Here is a 13,378-nt window from a genome sequence, read left to right on the forward strand (position 1 = left end):
TAATATTTTTGTCTCATTTGTTTAACTGGGTTCTCTTTATCTACTTTTAGGACTGGTGTGAAAATCTGATGATGTTTTAGGTCATATTTATGCAGAAATATAGAAAATTCTAAAGGGTTCACAAACTTTCAAGCACCACTGTGTGTGTGTGATATATCCCCCCCCCCCCCCCCCCCCCGCAAAAAAACAAAACAAAACACTGAAGTCAGAGTATGATTTAAGAATAGGCTGATGTGTCACGTGATCCAACTATTTGCGACCGTGTAGATTTCTCACTTCCTGATTTCACTTTCGGGAAGCGCGCGACTCCCGGAAATAAAAGCTCAGTAAATAAATCTCAGTGGTTTCACACACACACACACACACACACACGCTACTCCAAAGCCGAGCACAGGAGCTTCCTTTGGGTATGTAGAGCTTCACAAAGGACTCGAAGCAATAGATATTTGCTGTTTCAGAGTTTTAGGCTGAATGCTAACATTTTGGCTAATGTAGAACGAAGTCAGCTGTCGCCATGGTAACGCCGAAAAAAGCCGTTTACTACCGTGCTGTAAAGTATTTAAAGTATTTCTAAACCCTGATTGGAAACAGGAAGTACAGCTGATGGACTATTTCTATATAATAGTTCGCATGTTCGTGTAGCTGACTTGTTATTCCGCGTCCTGTTTAGTAAGTTAGTACAGTTTAAGTTTCTTTTACTTTTTTGACATCCAACATTTTAGTACAGTTTGCTTAGTATTCTGTTCTGCTTTTTAATCCAGTACCTTTGGGACTGTAATGTTTTTGTTTTGTTTTTCCTGCATACTGTTTGGTACAGTACTATGGATGGCCTGTTGTTTTGACATCTTGAGTAAAATTAAACCACAACAGTTTATGAAATCTAACTCCCAGTTGTCTGCGCATAATCATACTAGAAATAGTTTTGGTTCATTTCTTGTTGGTTCTTTGAGTAAAAATAGTTTCTACCATACTGGTGCTAAGTTATGGAATGACCTACCTGTTTCTGTTAAAATGTTAAGGAGTAAAGGTGATTTTTTTTTTTAAGAAAACTGTTGAAGAACATTTTTTTTATTACGTATAAAAAAAATTATATACGTATTTTATATATATATATTGTACGTATATATTGTATGTATATATTTATATACGTATTTTTATATATTTATATTTACGGTATATGTATTTTTATATACGTATTTTTTATTTTTATACGTATTTTTTACAAATATTTATATATGTATTTTTTATTACATTTTTTTATTACGTATTACTCATGTTCTTGTCTTTCCAATTATTGTATATGTTGTCAACTTATTTTTCTGTTGGCCAATGTACTTTGTTAATGTGCGTTTTGCTGGTTGTCTTTTTTTCCTTTCTTTTCTGAGGACCACAATGGAAATAAGTTTATTGCTTTTTTGTGTTATCCTTGGCAATGTATTGTTTATGTATTTTATATACAGTACATGTACATTTATTGCCAAATACACTACCGTTCAAAAGTTTGGGGTCACCCAGACAATTTTGTGTTTTCCATGAAAAGTCACACTTTTATTCACCACCATAAGTTGTAAAATGAATAGAAAATATAGTTGAGACATTTTTCTGGCCATTTTGAGCATTTAATCGACCCCACAAATGTGATGCTCCAGAAACTCAATCTGCTCAAAGGAAGGTCAGTTTTATAGCTTCTCTAAAGAGCTCAACTGTTTTCAGCTGTGCTAACATGATTGTACAAGGGTTTTCTAATCATCCATTACCCTTCTGAGGCAATGAGCAAACACATTGTACCATTAGAACACTGGAGTGAGAGTTGCTGGAAATGGGCCTCTATACACCTATGGAGATATTGCACCAAAAACCAGACATTTGCAGCTAGAATAGTCATTTACCACATTAGCAATGTATAGAGTGGATTTCTGATTAGTTTAAAGTGATCTTCATTGAAAAGAACAGTGCTTTTCTTTCAAAAATAAGCACATTTCAAAGTGACCCCAAACTTTTGAACGGTAGTGTAAATCCAATCAAACTTTTAAAACTGTGGCCTTGGATTAGTGTACCGTTTAAAAATACTTTTTTAGCAGACCAGCTTTGGGACTGTACTGTTTGACCTACTCTTAAGTGTGTTAGTATAAGTGTCCTCCTATTTCTATTACATATTGTTTATTACGGTGGTATAAATGACATGCGATTTGTGTACTACTTATTACAGCTGCCTAAGGACTGTACTTATTTTACTTACTAATTAGTACAGTAGTATATGTTATGTGGCATGCTTTCTTCTTAGCATACTATTTAGGACAGTAGATGGCATGTTGTTGTTTTTTTTGTGTGTGTGTTATACTACTGTATTTAACATGGCAGTATAAATGACCTGTCTTGTTTAGTATGATAGCATAGGTAGCATGCTTTTTTACTGTTTAGTATGGTAGTAGCTGTGATCATGGCCTGACTGGGATCTTGGGGGAAATCTGTCTGCAGATAGCATCATTAGTTTCACTTTTATGCAGAATAGTTTCAGAGAAGGTGAACTGGACAATGATGCAGTCTTCTTCAGTGTGGTATTACAGCCCCGATTCCAAAAAAGTTGGGACAAAGTACAAATTGTAAATAAAAACGGAATGCAATGATGTGGAAGTTTCAAAATTCCATATTTTATTCAGAATAGAACATAGATGACATATAAAATGTTTAAACTGAGAAAATGTATCATTTAAAGAGAAAAATTAGGTGATTTTAAATTTCATGCCAACAACACATCTCAAAAAAGTTGGGACAAAGCCATGTTTCCCACTGTGAGACATCCCCTTTTCTCTTTACAACAGTCTGTAAACGTCTGGGGACTGAGGAGACAAGTTGCTCAAGTTTAGGGATAGGAATGTTAACCCATTCTTGTCTAATGTAGGATTCTAGTTGCTCAACTGTCTTAGGTCTTTTTTGTCGTATCTTCCGTTTTATGATGCGCCAAATGTTTTCTATGGGTGAAAGATCTGGACTGCAGGCTGGCCAGTTCAGTACCCGGACCCTTCTTCTACGCAGCCGTGATGCTGTAATTGATGCAGTATGTGGTTTGGCATTGTCATGTTGGAAAATGCAAGGTCTTCCCTGAAAGAGACGTCGTCTGGATGGGAGCATATGTTGCTCTAGAACCTGGATATACCTTTCAGCATTGATGGTGTCTTTCCAGATGTGTAAGCTGCCCATGCCACACACACTAATGCAACCCCATACCATCAGAGATGCAGGCTTCTGAACTGAGCGCTGATAACAACTTGGGTCGCCCTTCTCCTCTTTAGTCCGAATGACACGGCGTCCCTGATTTCCATAAAGAACTTCAAATTTTGATTCGTCTGACCACAGAACAGTTTTCCACTTTGCCACAGTCCATTTTAAATGAGCCTTGGCCCAGAGAAGACGTCTGCGCTTCTGGGTCAGGTTTAGATACGGCTTCTTCTTTGAACTATCGAGTTTTAGCTGGCAACGGCGGATGGCACGGTGAATTGTGTTCACAGATAATGTTCTCTGGAAATATTCCTGAGCCCATTTTGTGATTTCCAATACAGAAGCATGCCTGTATGTGATGCAGTGCCGTCTAAGGGCCCGAAGATCACGGGCACCCAGTATGGTTTTCCGGCCTTGACCCTTACGCACAGAGATTCTTCCAGATTCTCTGAATCTTTTGATGATATTATGCACTGTAGATGATGATATGTTCAAACTCTTTGCAATTTTACACTGTCGAACTCCTTTCTGATATTGCTCCACTATTTGTCGGCGCAGAATTAGGGGGATTGGTGATCCTCTTCCCATCTTTACTTCTGAGAGCCGCTGCCACTCCAAGATGCTCTTTTTATACCCAGTCATGTTAATGACCTATTGCCAGTTGACCTAATGAGTTGCAATTTGGTCCTCCAGCTGTTCCTTTTTTGTACCTTTAACTTTTCCAGCCTCTTATTGCCCCTGTCCCAACTTTTTTGAGATGTGTTGCTGTCATGAAATTTCATATGAGCCAATATTTGCCATGAAATTTCAAAATGTCTCACTTTCGACATTTGATATGTTGTCTATGTTCTATTGTGAATACAATATCAGTTTTTGAGATTTGTAAATTATTGCATTCCGTTTTTATTTACAATTTGTACTTTGTCCCAACTTTTTTGGAATCAGGGTTGTATAAGTAGCCTGCTGTGTGCACTATTTAGTATTCTAGTGTAGGTGGCATGTCATTTTGACATTCTCTTTGTTGTTGTAGAAGAGATTACCGACTGTTACGATATACTGTTTAGTACAGCAGTATGAAACCTTCTGTGTGTTGTCCAACCTCTGAATAAAATCTGCAGGTGAATTAAGTTTGTGTTTCCTCCATAGGTGTAATTAATAAAAAGGACTAAAGCTGTTTATTATAGTGAGACAAACAGCTTCAGTACTGTTATCTGGCCAAATGACAATGATTTAACCTTACCCGCATGGTTCTTCCCTTTTCTCTTTTGCACCCTGTTCCTCTTCCAGGCCGAAACGGCTGAATGACTCGGTGTGACGAAGAGTGAGCAACACTAAAACAGGACACTGACTGTGAATGACAGTGAGACACACAGCGAGCGTGAGATGGAGGAAGCATACACAGCTTTGTATCAGGAGTTCCTCCGATTGCAGTTACTGTGTCTAAAACAGGCTAAAATGTTACAGCACCTGACCGAGGCACTGAGAAGACAACAAGGTGCATTCACGTCGACGACTCCGACATAGCGGCTGCTAATATAAACAAAGATCTGCTTTTCAGTGTGTTCAATACAGGATGTACAGCTGAAACAGTATAGTACTTACTGATAACGTAGGAGTAATTACACTTGACTGGAATAACAAGTGAAAAACTAATGTGAGGAAAAAAGTCTATATGACACAATATGAACTAATTAATCAGATTAATGTTTGGAGTTCAACTTAACAACGTTCTGACCATACTTCACTGATTAACCAGAATAATGTACAAAGTAAACAAGTAAAGCATCCAGTAATTCAAAAAGATACCATGTGATTCCCTGTTGTGCAAAGTTTTAGCTTTGGGAAATGGCACTGTGCCTCCTTCACTTGGACTGACAGACACAGAAACCACTCCTCCTTAATTAGGACACAGAGACCACTCCTCCTTAATTAGGACACAGAGACCACTCCTCCTTCAATGGCACGGACGCACAGAAGCCACACCTTCACTGGCACCAATACACAAAGACCACTCCTCCTTCACTGTGACTGATAAACAGAAGCTATGCCTCCTTGATTTTTAAACTCAGTCTCGTTCTCCCTCAGGTGTGGCTCCGGTCTTTAATGGGAATGTTGAAGATTTGTATTCTGAGCCAGTTCAGTACAGACATGATGGATTCACCTGTGCAGAAGGCCGAGCACAAGCGGCTCGTGCATACACCTGTGCGGCTCAAACACACACACCTGCTTTACACCCTGCAGGTATTACAGGTATCTATGACGTTTACAGTCATTACGCTGTCACGTGCGTTATTCTCTCGTATGAATATGTATGAAAGCAGTTCATTGTTTCAAAACTGAATGCAGATCGAGTTTGAAATTCAGATCTTAATCATTCTCCAAATCATCATGTTCTGTAAATAAACAATGAGAACACTGCAGCATTCAGGTCACAATGAAACGAGTCACAAGTCCTGTACCAGATTGGGTGTGCAGTCGATGTTATGGCTGTATAGACAGAATCTAAACTGATCCCAGATTCCTCAGAGAATAATAAAACAGTGAGATGAAGATCTAACTTTTGATTTTGCCACATTTTTTGCATATTCCTGTTATAATGTAATGTTGTGTGTATTGTGTTCGACATGTTTGTACTGGAATGACTGCAAAGTAGTGAACTGTGGAGAAGACTTTAGAGCACTATGGTGGTTAGATTTATTTTAAATCCAGTGTGTTGAATTAAATCCATAAAAGTCTTCTTGAGTCCCTGATAGCATGTGGGAAGGAGAGATGGAGAAAATGTGACACTGCTCTGTTGTTGGCATTATTTTATTCAAGAAACACACATGAAATTGCATTTATTTTTCATTGTTATGCTTTGTGTGTGGGGGGGGGTTTGGGTTTCAGGTGATTCTGTGGTTTCCCCACTTGCTGGAGATTTGAACAGACTGCACATGGAACCTGTGCAGGAGAAGGTGGAGATCAAGGGAGCGACGTCGGGGTCGGAACAGTGTAAGACGGAGGAGCACAGTATTTTGGATGAGTTACGACAGATTGAACAGCACTGGCACAGCAGCCAAACACACAAACAACAACGGGTAAACATCACCAGATCCTTTTTCTTTAATTTCACTTCCTACAAGTTCCTAACTAACAAATATCATCTTTGTGATAAAATGTTAGAAGCAGAATGAATTAAACACATATAGGGCTGTTATACAATGCGCCTCGTTTATTAATTATTCATTAAAGTGTGTGTGGAAATGTTCTTGTAGGCTACACAGAACCCTTAAAGATTCCATATTCAGCCTTTTTTTTGCATAAAAATACATTATCCAGTATCGACACGGCTACTAAAAAGATTCTTCGCTTTCTAAAATGTCTGTGCTTGAAAACCTCTCTGAAACAGAAACCTTCTGTTGTATGGCTCCACATAGAACCATTAAGAGTTCTATGTAAAAGAGGTCAAGCTTTTGGACTGTAGCATTGTAAATAGAACCTTTTAATGTTGTCCATTTCTGCATTAACTCTGTTCATGGTGCTGTGTGGTGCAGCGGCCGTGGTCATCATCGTTCCTGACCAGCGAGATGCTGAGTGATGCAGGTGGGATGCTGATGTCCCGCGTCACACTGCACTCTCAGGTGTGTGAGTTCTGCCATGCCGTGTTTCCCGGACACACCACTACCAGGGGAGATTTCCTTCGCCATCTCACTACACATATTTCTTGACATTTTACAGTAGCCTAAGAATGATGCGAACACTTCGTACATTATAGATGAGTCTGTTACATTTGGACATGGGACGGTTTATGTTAAAGGTTTTAATCCTGTGTGAGTAATTTAAATCATTTTATTTCAAGCATTATGTTTATTAATGCCTCTGTTATCTTTAAAAGAACAAAATAATCTGATTATTCAAATGTAAAATGCTAAATATCAGAAAGCTTAGCTAATTAGCTAAAACAGTTTTGCCAGTTTGAGTTGAATATTACATTATTAATTTATGTGTAGATTTACGTCATGTGTAGAAATAATGCTATCCTGCACTTATACTGAACTAATGTAAGTGTAAATACCAGAACAATTTCTTTCTGCACTAAACTAACACTGACACCACTGTATATCACACTATCAGTAGTTACTGTTGTTCAAGTGTTTCTGCTAAATACAAAAGTATTTCCTCTCTGTGTCTGCATTTAAACCCTGTGTACAGTCTGCACGTATTCAAATAATATACTGGATCTAATTATTGCTGTAATTCCCTGTAATCTCTTGCCTTATTCCAACCACAGTGTTACTGAGTTCTGGACTCTGATTGGTCAGAAGGTGTTGATAAATTCTCTATAACAGCAGCTCTGACTGTAGTGCAGCTGCAAATCACAGGTTTATACAGTGGTGCTTGAAAGTTTGTGAACCGTTTAGAATTTTCTATATTTCTGCCTAAATATGACCTAAAACATCATCAGATTTTCACACAAGTCCTAAAAGTAGATAAAGAGAACCCAGTTAAACAAATGAGACAAAAATATTATACTTGGTCATTTATTTATTGAGGGAAATGATCCAATATTACATATTTGTCCTTCCACAACATTTCGATTGGATTAAGGTCAGGACTTTGACTTGGCCATTCCAAAACATTAACTTTATTCTTCTTTAACCATTCTTTGGTACAACGACTTGTGTGCCTAGGGTCGTTGTCTTGCTGCATGACCCACCTTCTCTTGAGATTCAGGCCAAGTTTACATTAGACCGTATCTGTGTCGTTTTCTTCGCGGATGCACTGTCCGTTTACATTAAAACGCCTGGAAACGCCGGGAAACGGGAATCCGCCAGGGTCCATGTATTCAATCTAGATCGTGTCTGGTCCGGTGCTGTGTAAACATTGAGAATACGCGGATACGCTGTGCTGAGCTCTAGCTGGCGTCGTCATTGGACAACGTCACTGTGACATCCACCTTCCTGATTCGCTGGCGTTGGTCATGTGACGCGACTGCTGAAAAACGGCGCGGACTTCCGCCTTGTATCACCTTTCATTAAAGAGTATAAAAGTATGAAAATACTGCAAATACTGATGCAAATACTGCCCATTGTGTAGTTATGATTGTCTTTAGGCTTGCCATCCTTCCACTTGCAAGTGGTAAGTGATATGCGCTGGGATCACACACACAGCGGCTCAGTCCCGAATTACTGCTTGTGCATTTCACTCGCGCGCTCTGTGAGCTGCGCAGGGCCGGAGTGCACACCCTCCAGAGGGCACTCACTGTTCAGGGCGGAGTGATTTGGAGCGCAGGATGCCTGCGGAGCCGAGCATATCCGTGTATTGGTGTTGCTGTGTGCACGCAAATCGTGTATTGGTGTTGCTGTGTGCACACTAATCGTTTTAAAAACGTTAATCTGATGATCCGCTGATATGGTCTAATGTAAACCCCACCTCAGTTCACGGACAGACGTCCTGACATTTTCCTTTAGAATTCTCTGGTATAATTCAGAATTCATTGTTTCATCAATGATGGCAATCCGTCCTGGCCCAGATGCAGCAAAACAGGCCCAAACCATGATAATACCACCACCATGTTTCACAGATGGGATAAGGTTCTTATACTGGAATGCAGTGCTTTCCTTTCTCCAAACATAACGCTTCTCATTTAAACCAAAAAGTTCTATTTTGGTCTCATCCATCCACAAAACATTTTTCCAGTAGCCTTCTGGCTTGTCCACGTGATCTTTAGCAAACTGCAGACGAGCAGCAATGTTCTTTTTGGAGAGCAGTGGCTTTCTCCTTGCAACCCTGCCATGCACACCACTGTTGTTCAGTGTTCTCCTGATGGTGGACTCATGAACATTAACATTAGCCAATGTGAGAGAGGCCTTCAGTTGCTTAGAAGTTACCCTGGGGTCCTTTGTGACCTCGCCGACTATTACACGCCTTGCTCTTGGAGTGATCTTTGTTGGTCGACCACTCCTGGGGAGGGTAACAATGGTCTTGAATTTCCTCCATTTGCACACAATCTGTCTGACTGTGGATTGGTGGAGTTCAAACTCTTTAGAGATGGTTCTGTAACCTTTTCCAGCCTGATGGGCATCAACAATGCTTTTTGTGAGGTCCTCAGAAATCTCCTTTGTTCGTGTCATGATACACTTCCACAAACATGTGTTGTGAAGATCAGACTTTGATAGATCCCTGTTCTTTAAATAAAACAGGGTGCCCACTCACACCTGATTGTCATCCCATTGATTGAAAACACCTGACTCTAATTTCACCTTTAAATTAACTGCTAATCCTAGACGTTCACATACTTTTGCCACTCACAGATATGTAATATTGGATCATTTTCCTCAATAAATAAATGGCCAAGTATAATATTTTTGTCTCATTTGTTTAACTGGGTTCTCTTTATCTACTTTTAGGACTTGCGTGAAAATCTGATTATGTTTTAGGTCATATTTATGCAGAAACAGCCAATTCTAAAGGGTTCACAAACTTTCAAGCACCACTGTATTAATGCACTCATTCTAATACATTATCGTTTCTATAGCAACAGCTCAATCACAGGAACTCATACAGCAGAAGCTCTATGTGTAGTTTGCTTAATAAACGTGATGTTTATTTCTCATTTCTGGAAGGAGTCTCCAGTGTCAGCGCTTTGCAACATTCCAAGCATTAAGTTTTCCGATATCTTCAGGACAGAGGAGTTTATCCTTCTTTGCAGTTTCTCGGTAACATGTAACATTTTTTTTTTTTGCTGTATTAATTTCAAGAGAGAGAAAAAAAGAGGATGGTGAAGGAATGACTGTTTGTAGCTGCTATAACGTGAGAACAGGAACTTGTTTTGAGGATGTTCAACAACATAAAATATAACTATTTAACAATTATTCATTGAATATCGGTGAATAATAACAGAGAGAGATGAAATCGAGGTTATTATTCACCGATATTCCCTGAGCCTGAGGCGGATAACTGTTTTAGTATAAATACACGGGTGATTATTTTTTTAAGAACTTGTATTAAAAAATAATTAATTTCAGTCTTCAAAAGCAGCATGTAAATGTAATAACGGCTCAGCTCAGACTCGTCACTTATCTACGCCGAGTCACATAAAATACTTTGTTTTGAAATCGATAAAATACATCACAATGCCACCTTCCCTTTAAATAGCTTTAGACCAAACTTCATAGCATGTTTAGTGCTTTTAGGAACAGCATTTTCTTTCATCATTTGTAATTCTTCCTCACTTACGGTGATGAAGTGATCAGCCGCCATTTTGCCGAGTTGCTCAAGGTGATTACTGAGAAATAGTCTGAATCTCTCGACCAATCAGAGCACACGATTTCCTGTAATCCCTGCTGTATTTATACTATAAACAGATACAAAGTACAGTATGATGTTCTTTAGTTAATAGTAAACTGTAATGGTTGGCAAATTGCTGTAGTGTAGGAGGAATAAAACACTTGGGGAGATACTGTTGTCGGAAAATAATGAACTTTGGGTCTAACTCTGCTTTGTAACAAAACCCTATTGATTAGTTTCCTATAACAGCAAAACATGGAGTGTTTTGGGGTCCCCCCCCCCCCCCCCAAAGTTAGTTCATGCTTCCTGAGTTTTACTGAGCCCTGCATCATCCATGTTTTTAGCTCATTTAAAACTCATTTAAAAACTGTTAAGTCAATTGCTGAACATCAGGGTGAAGTGTAACGAAGCGGTGAAATAAAATGATTGAAATCATTTCCAAAGCACAGCATTTGTCCAGCAATGAACAGACGACATAATCCATTATGAACATACAGAAGAGGGATTAACATCACAGAGGATTAACATCAACATTAATAAACAGCTCTTTCTGTCATTTCTGCCAAATGTATACATATTGTGTGTTTTATGTGATAATTATACAGTGGATTGTGTTGTATATGGATTTTACCGTGTATTACCACAGTATTGGCCCATAGTGATGTTATTGAAAAACTAATCCTATCTATTACTTTCATAAACCAGTGTTATGAGTGGTGAATTACTAATGGGCTAATGTGTTTCAGTGTACTAACAGCTGAAATGTATTTGACTGACAAAACTTTTGCAGTGATGATGGGAAAGAATCATACTGCATGCACATATAAAAGAAGATCATCCTGTTGTCTGGTCCCCTTTAACTCCAGCACGGTCGTGACGTCACTCCAGGCCACTCAGGGAGCTCGCTATATTTAGAGCTGCATCTTCTGGTGAACAGAGATCTCACACGCCACAGCTTGGATGCTCAAAATTTCATCCTTCCCAGTTTTGTCATCTGTGATCACAATGACGCTGTATTTATCCCAGGTTAAGATGAACTTCCAGCTTCCTCTCAATATAACAGAGTGGTGCATAAAGCTGTTCACTCGACAGTGAAAATTCAGTTGATGTCAAGGTCAGGAATTTCAGTTTAAAATGAAAGGGTTTTTTTTTTTTTCATTTCACCACAAGATGTGTTTGGTGTGTGAAGTTTGCAAACTAGTCAGAGAAGATTATCGTCTCCAGTTCAGGGTCTAGTTGTAGTTGTATTAAATAATGTTACTGAGAAGTAATCCAGTGTCTGAAAAAATCATTTTCACTCAAATACTGGTTGAAAAGATGTCCAAGTCTGAAATGGACATCGTTCAATAAGATAATTCCATAGATGATGTATAGAGGTGGCGTGGCTTTCGAGGGAACATACTGTTTGTGATTGTTGCTATTTTTCTACTTTATATTGTGAACCAGTGTTGCATATTGTTCCCAAACTACCATGGGTTCTGCCATTTTGAGAAATGTGAGATCACAACACATCATGTAAGCCATAAATGAGAAAGATGAATCCAAGCGTTAAACAATAAAATACCATTTATTGAGAATATTAAAAAATAAATTATCTGATGCCAGTAAGACAACAATGATCTGTACTATGAGATGCCATAACACATACAACCTACCGGATGGATGATCCTGTCCTGATGACAAATAGGGATTTAAATCTAGATTGCTTTCTACCTTTAAAAAGTTTGAAAAATAACACAAACTAATATCCCGTACTTTTACTACAGCTCATATGCTTATATTCCGTGTAAGTTTAATATATTAGTGTTAAAATCATTTTAATTAAACCACAATTAAAAACCAGATTCCTTTAACCACTTTACGATATAGTTTTACACTCCGAGCGGCACGGAATCAGTGTCAGGACGTTATCACTGCATCGTGTCTTTTAAACTAATGTTACATGCTGTTAATCAGGAGACAGAAACGAACCTACAGTTACGGCTGCGTTACTGATGTGACAGCAACGAAAGTACGCTAGGTATTTACAAGAAATGTAAATCTCCTTCCTGCTCTTTTATGTCCAGAATTCAGCACAGTCTGGCGCAAAGTGTATTGTGGGTAATCTGTACCAGATTGTTTACATCATATCAACACTAACCTAATGCACTGTGAGATTTCTGAACATTATCTGTTATGCTTTTAGACATGATGACAAAGTGAGAAAACTCCCTAATGCACTATATAGTGGATTCAGAGGTGGGTTTGGAAAAGTATTTTCATGATCTGTGCCTGTCAGTACCAAGGAAGGGGGCATGGCCTCTGTGCCTGTTAGCCTATTACGGATCAATTTAAATTTTATATCTGTAAATCTGCTTTATGACTATGTCCATGGTTAAAAGCCTGATACAAATACAATTTTCCTGAATTGAAAGTTCGTCCCAGAGAAAGAGAAGTGTCACTCTCAGTAAAAGGTGTGGCCTTTGTTTATATCAGTCCTAATAAAGGAGGTGTGGCCTCTACTTGTGTCAGTCCTAATATGGGCTCAGTCAAAGAGGTGTGGCCTTTATTTTGTCAGTCCCAGTAAAGACGACATGGACTCTGTGTTACCCCTTTTCCACCAAATCAGTTCCAGGGCTGGTTCGGGGCCAGTGCTGGTGCTGGTTCACAACTCGTTCAACTTGCGAGCCAGCTGAGAACCAGTTTGCTTTTCCATAGCTCGCGGTGCTAAGGGAAGCTACGTCATTACGTTGCTGTATACGTCAGTTACGTCGTTGTATACGTCAGTTACGTCGCTACGTTTGCATAAACCTTGGCGTGAATATCGAAGCAAAAAAAACACGGAAGAAGCAGCAGCAACAACAAAAACAACAATAATAATAATGGATGACTTCGCGTTTGTACAGCTGCT

The 13,378-nt window shown here is 38.9% G+C and overlaps 1 protein-coding gene across 4 annotated transcripts; it reads left to right on the plus strand.

Moving 5' to 3' along the window:
• The first annotated feature begins 270 nt into the window (after nt 1-270).
• zgc:113184 (uncharacterized protein LOC553745 homolog) lies at nt 271-7,455 on the plus strand. Of its 4 annotated transcripts, none has more exons than XM_060910765.1 (6): nt 273-407; nt 4,250-4,337; nt 4,507-4,714; nt 5,305-5,469; nt 6,106-6,296; nt 6,753-7,455. In XM_060910765.1, the coding sequence occupies exons 3-6, from the start codon at nt 4,603-4,605 to the stop codon at nt 6,924-6,926; spliced, it is 642 nt and encodes a 213-aa protein (XP_060766748.1). In that variant the 5' UTR covers nt 273-407; nt 4,250-4,337; nt 4,507-4,602; the 3' UTR covers nt 6,927-7,455. The 4 variants fall into 4 exon arrangements, with proteins under 4 accessions (XP_060766750.1, XP_060766748.1, XP_060766747.1 ...); XM_060910766.1 differs by lacking the exon at nt 273-407 and adding an exon at nt 432-669; XM_060910767.1 differs by lacking the exon at nt 4,250-4,337 and having other exon boundaries at nt 271-407; nt 5,305-5,460.
• Nucleotides 7,456-13,378: the final 5,923 nt, after the last annotated feature.

The sequence above is a fragment of the Neoarius graeffei genome, chromosome 26 (assembly GCF_027579695.1).
Source record: "Neoarius graeffei isolate fNeoGra1 chromosome 26, fNeoGra1.pri, whole genome shotgun sequence".
In the NCBI taxonomy this organism is placed as follows: Eukaryota; Metazoa; Chordata; class Actinopteri; order Siluriformes; family Ariidae; genus Neoarius; species Neoarius graeffei.

Coding starts and splice junctions, on each gene's coding strand:
- zgc:113184 (XM_060910765.1), top strand. CDS start 4,603: ATGGAGGAAGCATACACAGCTTTGTATCAGGAGTTCCTCCGATTGCAG. Junction 4,715..5,304: donor GGCACTGAGAAGACAACAAG/GTGCATTCACGT, acceptor GTTCTCCCTCAG/GTGTGGCTCCGGTCTTTAAT. Junction 6,297..6,752: donor AAACACACAAACAACAACGG/GTAAACATCACC, acceptor TGTGTGGTGCAG/CGGCCGTGGTCATCATCGTT.